This window comes from Lissotriton vulgaris, chromosome 12, assembly GCF_964263255.1.
Source record: "Lissotriton vulgaris chromosome 12, aLisVul1.2, whole genome shotgun sequence".
In the NCBI taxonomy this organism is placed as follows: domain Eukaryota; kingdom Metazoa; phylum Chordata; class Amphibia; order Caudata; family Salamandridae; genus Lissotriton; species Lissotriton vulgaris.
Window position 1 is genome coordinate 470,134,658 of NC_141700.1, and position 12,389 is coordinate 470,147,046.

General features: G+C 42.6%; 1 protein-coding gene across 1 annotated transcript in view; it reads left to right on the forward strand.

The window, feature by feature from the left end:
• Nucleotides 1-12,103, forward strand: part of TMEM170A (transmembrane protein 170A) — a 114,370-nt gene extending 102,267 nt beyond the window's left edge. Inside the window, exon 3 of the mRNA XM_086945220.1 lies at nucleotides 10,722-12,103. Within this exon, the coding sequence (XP_086801346.1) occupies nucleotides 10,722-10,852 (131 nt within the window). The 3' untranslated portion in view covers nucleotides 10,853-12,103. The remainder of the gene's footprint in view (nucleotides 1-10,721) is intronic.
• The last annotated feature ends 286 nt before the right edge of the window (nucleotides 12,104-12,389 follow it).

A 12,389-nucleotide genomic window follows, 5' to 3' on the forward strand; every position in this document is an offset into this window, starting at 1 on the left:
AGGGGATTGTAGCAACCCATACAATTAAAGAATTTGTGGGAAAACACTTCAAAATGGTTTTTTCACCGGCTAAGACTAATGCTACTGAAGAGGAGGAGGAACCATGGAAAGGGGGCACGTCACTAATCTTTGATGACCGATTGGTAGACTCAATAGATCTAGTTGACCGATCAGTACAGTCCCTGCCAGGCCAGAAGGGGACAATAATGTCACCGCGACTTTCTTCCTCACCGCAACTTTCTTCCTCTCTGCGATTCGTACGACAGACGCTGGAGGATGTAGTTAGCCTGAGTTCGAGGCACAGTGATGAAAAAACCCCAAACATAGATGGAAGTTTTAATGGCTCAGGAAAAATGGCATTTTCAAGCAGCAATGACCCTGTGGGCTTGGTTAAAAATGGTGACACAAATGGGGAAAACCAGCATCCTGAGATAAACTTGGAGTCGTCGGAATCCCCAGCATCTTCAATCTTGGAATTGATGTTCATGGTGCAAAAATCGTTACAAGGTCTGCTAGAAGTAACAATGTTAAATCATGACATTTTGAAAAGTCAAAAAATGCACCTGTCTAAAATTGAGGGAGAATTACACGGGATTAGGGTACAAATGCCCTCAATGTTAAGACCCGTCGCAGACTCGGTGATGATGAGTCAAGAAGGGGAAGAGGAAGGTGGAACAAGTAAACCCCGATCAGCAAGCCAGACTGACATAGCCCCTTCCGGGGAAAACCAAGTTTATGTGTCAAGATGGCCAATGCTGGTAAAAAGAAGAAGCGAATTTATGAGTCACGGTATACTAAAGAGAGTCAGAGTGGCAAGAAGGAGGGTGAAAGCGAAGCTAAGTAAAAGAGCGATAAAAACCAACAAAGAAAGGCGTGAGTCAATAGAAGTAGTAGTGCATGACCCTAAGCCCCAGCCGCACAAGATGGCGAGTGTATCTAGATCAATGAGATTAAGACCTGAGAATCGGGACAGGGGCCTAGTGGATGAGGAAAGCAGTTGTAGAAAGCAAACCCTCCAGGAAAAAGTGATAAAACATAAGAGACAGGTGGCTTTAGAGCAAGTGACTACACCCGCCCGGAAGGCCACAGCGAAAAAGAAGGTATACTGGGAAACCAGCCTAGAGGAAGGTTGTAGAATTAATACAAAACTACACCAGGGTGAAGGTAAATTTGGAGAGGAGATGAATAAAGGGAATAAGCTACTCTATTTCGAACGAGTGAAATTGGGAAGGGGCGGAAAAAAAGCAAAAAAGTGCGCTCCTTTAAATAGGTCCTACCTTCTTAATATGTTCGCACTTTGCCCAAACCTAAAAAGTATAGGTACAGAAGACTTGAAACAGGTGGGTTTTCAAGCAAATGGCGATGGCAAGGAGGTTACTAAGGTACAGTTCTATCCGCTCTGGCTGTAACAGCAATGATAAATGCAGAACAGGAGATTCAAAAAGAGGGGGTTAGACTAGTGCCCAAAGAAGAGCTAGGACTAGGTCGGATGGTGTCCCAACAGAGAACCTTCTTAAAGTATCATGCAGGGCTAGGAAAGAGACAAGTGAAATTACCTGGAAGAGAAATGGAACAAGGGCGGGAAAATATCAATATAGTGATAAATAATTCGGACCTAGTAGAGTCCTGGAAAAATTGGAGTAATATTGAAAGCCCGGCAGGCCCCTCACAAAGCTATAGGGAAGAATCAGAAATAGATGATCCCCTAAGCGATGTAGAATAGGAAAGGGGGCAACCACGGAGCACAAATATGGTCTCTTGGAATATAAATGGGATGGGTACCCAAGTAAAACAGGAAACTCTGAAGGAACTCGCAAAAAAGTGTGAAATCATTTGTATTCAAGAGACCTGGCTCAGTGGAGAACCCCCAATAGTGGAAGGGTTTAAACAAATTTACCGCCCAGCAGAAAAATCTACATCTGGTCGCCCTGCCGGGGGCTTGCTGACTCTGATCTCAACATGTATACTAAAAACGGCTTTACAGATACCTGTGACATCTAAGTGGCTTTTGGCTTGCAGAATACAAACATCATTTGCTGATAAAAAATATGAATGCATGTTGATCCTAAATGTGTATATGCAGTGGAGCTCAAGGAAGGAATATGGGGATGAACTGTTACATTTTAAAAATGACATGGATATGCTGTGTGATAAGTATGGAAATGATTTAATGTTGTTAATGGGATGATTGATCAGTTGTATATTGAAATTTTAGATGCTTGTGATGTGAAAAAAGCAGAATTCCTGGAAACTAAAATAACTGATGCGGCCAACTTGGGCAACTTCTTGGCGACAAAAAGTTTATTCTGTCTAAATAGGAGGATAACGCAGGATTGTCCCGCAAAGAAAACTTTTAATTATGGGACGCAAATATGCCCGATAGATTATATTTTTATGTTGGCTTGGAATTTTGAATTGATAAAAGATTTCAGGATTGCCCCTGCGGAATGTAGTGATCATAAAATGTTAAAACTAGAGCTTGTAATCGCCCAACATTTAGCATGTGATATAGTTATCCCCCAAGACTGTGGTTCCCAAACTGTGCGCCGCGGCGCCCTGGTGCGCCGTGAAGGGAAGCCAGGGGCGCCGCGCACGATGTGGGAAAGGAAGTGTTTAGTGTCACTTTCGCCCCCCGCCTCCGTGATGAATAGGTTGCTCTGCCCCTAGTGTCTGCCTTTCTGAAGCAGAGCATCACGGCGGCGGGGGGTGCACAAACAGCGCACACAGGCCTCGGCTACAGATCCAGGCACTTCTTACTTGAAGGCAAAAGATGATGCCCTTAATCCCGCATTTTGGCGCCTGGCAGTTCTAACCATTAAAAAAGGCAATCAACTCTTTCAGCTGCTGATGAGCTGTGAAAGAGATGCTGGTCAGTGGCAGAAAGGAAGGTGTTGCAGCACAGGAGGGGGTCATGCTCCTTGTGGAGTCATGAGCACCTTCGGTTATTTAGATGCAAATAGCATTGAAAGAGTAAATTAAACTAATGTTTTCATTTTTTTTCCCCTCAATTTTGATATAGAGCAAACCCAACCCAAACATATTGGAGTGCTTTATATGAGCACCAATGACATTTCAGAAAGGACATGTTACTTTATTAGATACGGAGGGCCTCATTTATGAAGGCCTTGTGCCACTGGTGCGTCACTTTTCCCATTTTAAAAGTGACGCACTGGCGGCGCAAGACCTTCATAAATGAGGCCCGGAGAGATTAAGTTATTTGCCCAGGATCACAGGATGTTGAGCCAAAACCAGAATCAAACCTGATTCCTCAGTTCTAAAGTGGTAGCTCTGACCTCAAGCGCTATCTTCTCCCCTCCTCTACCCATGCTCAGGACCTGTCCAGGGAGTACACTCTTAATATCTATGTAATACATCTGTGGTTCCCAAAGTGTGCACCGCGGCACCCTGGTGTGCCGTGAAGGGAAGCCAGGGGCGCCGCGCCACTGTGCAGGATGTGGGTCTGAAAAAAATATATAATTATCCTCAAAATGTAGTGAAACTGCGAGCTGCCAATTTTGGAGCTGGGGAACCGGGTTCGACCCTTGACGTCAGCTCAGAATCCTGTGTCATTCTGGGCAAATCACTTAATCTCCCAGCGCCTACAAAAACAGAATACATGAATGTATCCTTGTGTAACGTGACTGGTGCTCTTCGGGTTGAGTTTGCGCTATATAAATCTGCAGCAAAAAAAAAAAATCCAGCCGACCAAAACACAGAAAAAGGGTAAAACTTTTCAACTGTCAAATGACATTCACGAACGTTCCTATTATGACGCTTTTTCAAGTTCACGTGCAACGTTGTACCAAGTCCATTATCAAGCAGAAAAATCACATTATTGAGGACATATATTTTGGATTCTTTAAATGGTGGAATAATTTAATGATTGGGAGAGAGAGAGAGGGTGTTCGTGCGCGGCTTAATAAACCTGTGGCGGTATCCCAGTGTTCTCTCTGGGAGCACAGATACTCATAAAATGACTGTCTTTAACCTCCATTGGGTGGCTGGGTGCAGGGTCCTGGTGGAGAGCATTGGGTGGGTGGATGCAGGGTCAGGTCCTTGTGGAGAGCATTGGGTGGGTCAGGGGCCTGGTGGGGAGCGTTGGGTGGGTGGGTGCAGGGTCAGGGGCCTGGTGGAGAGTGTTGGGTGGGTGGGTGCAGGGCCTGGTGGAGAGCATTGGGTGTGTGCAGGGTGAGAGGCCTGGTGGAGAGCGTTGGGTGGGTGCCTTATGCCCTGATGCAGCCACACTCTGCCAGCTTCTGTCTTTGCCTCACGTCTTGTTGAGGAGTCGTCACTCATGACTGCTGCTTGTTGGAGAGTGTGATGGGGAGAATGGTGCAAGGCAGAGGGGAGAAGGGTGCAAGGCAGAGGGGAGAAGGGTGCAAGGCAGAGGGGAGAAGGGTGCAAGGCAGAGGGGAGAAGGGTGCAAGGCAGAGGGGAGAAGGGTGCAAGGCAGAGGGGAGAAGGGTGCAAGGCAGAGGGGAGAAGGGTGCAAGGCAGAGGGGAGAAGGGTGCAAGGCAGGGGGGAGAAGAGTGGAAGGCAGAGAGGAGAAGGGTGCAAGGCAGAGGGGAGAAGGGTGCAAGGCAGAGGGGAGAAGGGTGCAAGGTGGAGGGGGAGAAGGGTGCAAGGTGGAGGGGGAGAAGGGTGCAAGGTGGAGGGGGAGAAGGGTGCAAGGTGGAGGGGGAGAAGGGTACAAGGGGGAAGGGGGGAAGGGTGCAAGGCAGAGGGGAGAAGGGTGCAAGGCAGAGGGGAGAAGGGTACAAGGGGAAGGGAGAGAAGGGTGCAGGGTGGAGGGGGAGAAGGGTGTAAGGCAGAGGGGGAAAGGGTGCAAGGGGGATGGTGATGAAGTTAAAAATTCCCCCCCCCCACCACCGAAAACATTTCTGCGGATACCCGTGATCAGAGCCCACCTCACGTAAACTTCTTGTAATGCCACAGAGCTCCTTGAGCCTTTCTCTAGCCTGGTTACTTTTAGTGGGAGTGCTTTATACTACTCTATGTATGATGCATTGAGATGTACTTTATAAGATCTTTGTGATTGCAACTATAGATTTATGACAGTGATGGCGACTCTCTGAATCCTTCATCACGTCTAGGCTTCATTCTTAATGTAGGCCAGTGGTTCCCAAAGGGTGCGCCGCGGCACCCCGGTGCGCGGGTAAAAAAATGGTGGGGAGCCACGGCCAACTGCCAATGAGCTCAAGGGAGCCATGGGTCAAAAAAGTTTGGGAACCACTGCCCCAAAAGATGGATTATCCAAAGCGGATAACCACTCGTTTAACTGAAAAATATATCGCCAGGTTGACTAAGCTGCAACAAAAGGTGCAATTAGGGCACTTGTGTGGCCAAAATTTACCTTGGTATGTTGAGAAAATAACTCAAGTAGTGGAAAGCATAAGCGTAGAATTAAAGTATGACGTAAGCGCCAATAAGAATAACGGAAGGTCACAAGCAAAGCGAGAAACTTGGTTCAATCAGGAATGTTTACTAAAGAAAAGAGAAGTTAGGCGAGAAGAACGTAGCCTACGGAAAAAATTCGTGCAAACCAGGGCAGAAAACCTAATAAAAATAAAGAAGGAATATACCACTCTAATCCGTAATGCTAAAAGGACCTATAAAGAAAAGTGTTGGGGCAAACTATTAGAAGCAATCGAAGCCACAAATATACGGCAGTTCTGGGAGTTAATCCAGACAGCAATGGTACCTACGGTTGCCCCGATGAGTTGCATAGTGGAAGAGGGGGCGTGGACTCAGTATATACAGCAATTATATGCCCCAAGGAGAGGGACTGGAAATGAGGTAGCTGGGGACTGGCATGGCCAAGTAGAGGATCTAAAACAAGAATGTTTAACAACAAATGTCCTTAGAATAATAAAGACACTGAACCTAACTAGGGCAGCAGGCCCAGATAATCTACCAGCCCTGATACTAAATTCAAATCCGACTTGGTGGGCGGAATTCTACGCAAAAATGTTTACTTTAATTTTAGAACAAGGGATTATGCCCCCAAATTGGAAGGGAGCTATAATAAGACCGCTACACAAGAAAGGGGATGCATATGCCCCAAAGAATTATAGGCTAATCAACCTATTAGATATAGGAGAAAACATTTTCTCTAAAATAGTCCTTAGTTCAAGTTCAAAACAACTATTTCGATTCATGACGAATCATAAAAAGTACACAGACACAAATTACATAATCATGAGGTACAGTTACGTTGAATTGTCCTTAGTAAGTTAAAAGTCTGGGCGGAACATAGATCTATCATCCCGGTTGAGCAAGGGGGCTTCAAAGAAGGCCACTCTACGATAGACCATTGTTTTGCTTTGTGGGCCCTGGCTAGGAAATCGATGGAACAAAATGGCAAATTATTTTGCTGTTTCGTCGATTTCCGAGCGGCGTTTGACACAGTAGACCGAAATAGCCTTTGGGAGGTACTGGAAAACTATGGAATGCCACAGGGCTTATTGAACATCTTGAAAGAATTACATAGTGGTAATTGGGCACAGGTTATTAGAGATATAAAGGGTTCCCTAATCCAAAAAATTCCTGTAAAAAATGGCTTTAGACAAGGTTACGTTTTGGCACCCTTGCTTTTCTCAATCTTTTTGGCAGACCTCCCAGAAATTGAAAAAGGTGCGAGCCCTCGTATGAATAATAATAAAGTGTCATGTCTCTTGTACGCAGATGATCTTGTGATTTTGGATCAAACAGAAATGGGCCTACAAAGGAAGCTAAATGTGTTCAATAAGTACTGTGATAAAAAGCTCTTAACAGTGAATATGGAAAAAACTAAGATCCTATGTTTTGGAAAGAGGGTAAACAATTTTAATTGGTTTTTAGGACAGGATAAATTAGAAATAGTAAATGAATATAAATATCTAGGCCTCTGGTTTAATGGCGCATTAAAGTGGAATACCCATTTGGAGGCACAGAAGGCAAAGGCCTATTCGTCTGTCTGTGGGCTGAAAAATTTTAACAAAGATTATGGCGATATGTCACACAGACCGCTTTTGAAGCTATGATCCCCCCACAAGTGCTTTATGGAGCTGAGGTGCTTTTTCTGAGTGGTAAAAATGGGTGGGACCGGGAAGAAGGAAAAATTGTGAAGATGTTGTTGTCCTTACCAAATAGCTCCATGATTCAAGCAATTAGAATGGAGGTGGGTATAACATCATGGGAGGTAAAGTCCCAATTGTCTCTAATAAGATTTTGGAACCGACTGGAGCCTGGTGGTGATGAGAAGGTTTCAATCTGGTGTAGAGAGGAAATTCGAGTAAGCAGCTTACGCTGGGCGCGAGATGTGAAGAAAACCCTCCAGACGGTAGCTGCGAACTTGAAATTGAGCCTTTCCCAACCACTGTTAAATATAGTGTGTACGAAAAAGATGCTTAGAGACCAAGGGCTTGAATACTCTAGATCAAAAGATATGGACTATCTAAGGCTAAAAAAATCAGTGAATTGGGTAAAAAATGAGTGGGAAAAGAAGGTTTGGTTCCCATACCTGGATTTACTGCCTAGTAGATGGCTAAGATATGAAATTTTGAAGATTCGGTGGGACTAAATCCATGGAAGATTGAAAGAAAAATAAGTGTGGTCCTGATCCATCCGGATGGAATTTGCAAATGTGGTCTAGGTGTAAGGAATAATATTTTACATATATTGTGTGATTGTACGTGTATTTTAGCAATTCGGAAAAAAAAATTACGTCCAATTTTTTTTTAAAATGAGGTGTCCTCACGGGCTGAGGCTATTGACCTTCTCACAGAAATGTCTTCTTTGGATACTACAATTGCGTTGGGGAAATTTCTGAAAGCAACACGAGAATATGTAATGGAGACAACAAAGGAGAATGGGAGAGTTTGAAATTATAGAGTATCCCAATTTTATGTATATGGCTCTCATAAGTGTTGTAATTGTATAAAATGAACTGTGGTTTTAAGTATTGTATGTTTATGGTTTTACAAGTGCTGTAAATATATAAAATGAATTGTGATTTTAAATGTCTTATCACGATACGCGATCCATTGTTCTATGTATGGTTTATAGACTTATGGTCTAAATAAACTTTGTGTTAACAGTAACAGTTAACAGTCTGAAGGCGGTTGATAGCCAGAAACCGGTCCTAGGATGCTTGATTCCGGTCCAGGGAAGACATGGCTTGACAGTTCGGGCTGGACTGTTCCCATGAGGCACAGGGTCAAGGCTGATTTGCATATGGCCATGTTTGAACTGGAGTGGTGTGGTGAGCAAAAAAAAAACGATGGATTTAGGCCCAGAACTCTGTACTGGGGTGAATGTATGACATTGTTCTGCATTCTGTCCATCAACTGTTGTTTTTGCATTTGTCACCCCGAGTGGGACGGGTATGCTCAGACGTGAGTCCCGTTTTCTCCACGCTACTGAAGTCAAGCTATCCTGGCTGAAGACCGCTGATAGCCAGAAACCAGACCTAGGATGCTTGATTCCGGTCGAAGGTAGACCTGGCTTGGCAGTTTGGGCTGGACTGTTCCCACGAGGCACAGGGTCCAGGCTGATTTGCATATGGCCATGTCTGAACTGGGGTGGTGTGGTTAGCAAAAAAACGATGGATTTAGGCCCAGATCTCTGTACTGGGGTGAATGTATGACATTGTTCTGCATTCTGTCCATCAACTGTTGTTTTTGCATTTGCCACTACAGTCTGAACACAGTAAATGCATGAAGGCACTTCTGTATTGTGCTTTATAATTTCAAGGTAAGATATCATCGGAATTCAGGAAGACCCTCTGAAATCCAAAGATGGTTACAATGAGCACTCACCAGAAGATACGAAGTTGCAACGTACTTGAGGTAGTAATCTTAGTTCTGAGTTACGTTGCACTCTGCAACGCAGACACAATGTTGACCAGAGCTGTATCTTCAGGGTTCAAGGATTGCATTTAAATATTTTAACTGTGTTTGCATGTTCTGTTAATTATATGGTATACTCACAACAAGCACATAATACAAAACAAAAACATTTGAAACACATTGATACGCATAAAGGTAGTTCATGTTTATCTGGCTTTTACATGAGCCATATTCTTTTATAGAAGATGCGAGACCGTCCGTCGCAGGTTGGCCAAAGGGCGACCTGTTAAACTTTGATCTCCCTCAAAGTGATGGGCAGGTATTGTAAACTGGATACAGGGTTCGGTTGAGATTATCCCAGCACATGCCCCGAAGACTCTTATTATACATTTTTATAACTCCTTTGATAAATCAGTTGCTAATGAACATTTATGTAGTCTAAATCACTTTTTAGATACTTATAGAGAGAAGCGAGTTGTGCAGTTCTCGATCATTTTACTTGGAGATTTTAATATTCACATGTGTAATAAATTGTGTCAGGTCTTTGATGAACTTGCCTCAGGTGATAACCTAGAGACCCATTTTGAACATTCCACGCAAGGGATATACTTAGAGGATACTCTTGCAGATTTTGGGCTGGTTCTCCCACACATGATAGAGGAAGGGGTGGGTATTCCCACCTTTAAGGGCAGGGGTTTGGTCTCCACGAATGTATGATGTTACAACGCATACATTCACAATGCATACCATCACAACGCAACTTTTACAACGCAGGATCCATTACAACGCATGCCATTACAACGCAGATGCTGTTACAACGCATGCCATTACACCGTAGGTATAGGTAAGTATATAATTTAATTAATAATTTATTTTTAATTTAATTACAACTTTTTTAAATAATTAATTTAACAAAAAAAAATTTAAATAAAATTTTATTTACAATTCTAACTCCAGGGGAGTGTAATAGTAGGGTAAGTGTTGGATAGTGTAGGGGTTAAAATTACTATTCTAACTCCATGGGGGAGTAATAGTAGGGGAAGTGCTGGATAGTGTAGGGGTAAAAATTACTATTCTAACTCCAGGGGGGTGTAATAGTGGGGTAAGTGCTGGATAGTGTAGGGGTAAAAATTACTATTCTAACTCCAGGGGGGTGTAATAGTAGGGTAAGTGCTGGATAATGTAGGGGTATACATTACTATTCTAACTCCAGGGGGGTGTAATAGTAGGGTAAGTGCTGGATAGTGTAGGGGTAAAAATGACTATTCTAACTCCAGGGGGGTGTAATAGTAGGGTAAGGGGGTACATTAAAATGCATTTATTTCTAATTATTTAATTTAAATAACATTAAATTAAAAAATGATGTTTTAAAAAATTAAATTAAAATATTCAAATGTATTATAATAAATTAAATTATAATTTTTTAATGAAAATTAATTTAAAAATAAAGTAATATTATTTTAATTAAATACTTACCCATACTTACGTTGTAATGGCATGCATTGTAATGGCATGCGTTGGAAAGGATCTTGCGTTGTAAAAGTTGTGTTGTGATGGTAGTGCGTTGTAAAAGTTGCGTTGTGATGGTTGTTTCCCGTTCTCCACTATTGATTACATATTTTTTAGTACTGCTTTACTCCCATGCGTGCTAGACTATGCAGTATATTGGACTCATTTTAGTGATCAGAAGCGCTGTCTTAACCATATGTCGTCTTGCGTGATGAAATGATGATGTGTAAGGTTCCTTTATACTTGGTTCTCAATTGTAATCGGGTTTATTCTCTTGTGACAGGATTACTTTCTTGCATCACGTGACACTTGAAAATGCTTTTTGTTTTTGTTTCCAGATGTCTTCTGACGAGCACTAAGTAGATATATTTGTCTCGTAACAGGTGCAGCCATTGCCGGCGTTTATCGAGCGGCTGGGAAAGAGATGATCCCCTTCGAAGCTCTCACCTTGGGTGTAGGACAGACATTTTGCGTTGTCATTATTTCTTATTTGCGGATTTTAGCGACACTTTAGAGCTGCACTGGAATGCTACACTAGAGAAGGAAGTGTGAAGGGCTTTTGACGGAATTATGGAGATGCTACATCTGCAGGAGTCTAACATGGCCGTGGTAACCACGTTGTGCCTCGTATTGAATCCTTACCCCACTATGAAAGAACGGTGTTTTCCCTACAAATGTACTGTTTGCCCTGCAATGAGGCAATGATCATAATCTTTTTTTGGGGTGCTGTAGATGTTGCATTTCATTTTGCGGTGCCAAACGACCGGTACTTCATTATTTTATTGTGTCTATTTCACATTATAAGTTCTGAGCTTCAGTATTATGGAATATAAAAGCAATACTCTGGTTAGTTAATATCCATGTCTCACCTGAAGTTATGATGGGAATCCATCTCATGGCTGCCATCAGTGTTTTTCCAATCAGCTTTTGTGGAACCCATTCCTGTGATGTGGAGTCATGATGCACTTCTGTACTATTGGGTCCATTAGTATTGTTAAATGTCAGCAACATTTCCATGTTCGGATCCTGTGTAATATTAGATATGAGCGCGACTCAACAAGACCTTTAAGCAATTTGTTTGAATGGTGCACACATTGAAGGATAAGGAGTGAGTAATAGCTGCTATAATTTCGGGAGGGCCATCTGCTAAGATGTGGCAAATTGCGTTTCCTGGTTTTATTGTTAGCTAGCCATCAGCCTTCCAGACCTGCTCTGCAAATTGCTCTGCATATTACTATTGCTGTGCAAGGAATTGCAGCAGTTAATTTATACATTCTACTGCTTATTGGTCACAGGAAACTGGCCGTACCACCTGTTCCCTGCGTATAGCAAGACAAAGATGGGCCCTATTTAGAATTCGGTGGAGGGGTTACTCCGTCACAAAAGTAACATATATCTTGTGCACCTTATTACAAGGGCCTTTTAACCTAGGCACTTCTAATAAGGCAGGCTGGAGGTACGATATGTGTGTGATGGAGTGACACGTCCGCCAAACTCTAAATCATGCTATCTGTTTCTATCTGAGGTGATTCCATATGTATCTGATAGTAATAACCCTGTTCAGTCACCACCTTATGCCTTACTTTGTATTTAAGCTAGTACAGAGGACTGGACCATGTAAGATTATTTAATGTAGTTATCTAGTCTTTCATCTCCAATCCTATTACTATACCTTGTTTATATAACCTGTTAAATTGATGCAATTAAGTATGTCTTTGTAACCTTTCTCATTTATTCTTTAATGAAATTCACATCATATAACCTATGCAATATGTATTTATTTAACTAGTCTCATCTAATCTAATGTTTTTGATTAATCTACCTCATCGTATCTGTTCTGGCAACTTTCGTGCAAACTGTTAATCATCATATTCTAAGCCCTTTCTTCGTTTTATCAATTTTACTCTCTTTAATACTGATGAAAGCAAATGAACCAGAGGTCTGCCAAGCACTCTACATATAAGTGGCAGTGTGAGTCTGTTCATAACCTGGTTGTTAAACGCCCCTCACAAATCATTTTCATCTTCTTCTTCATGCCATACTGCTGCTCA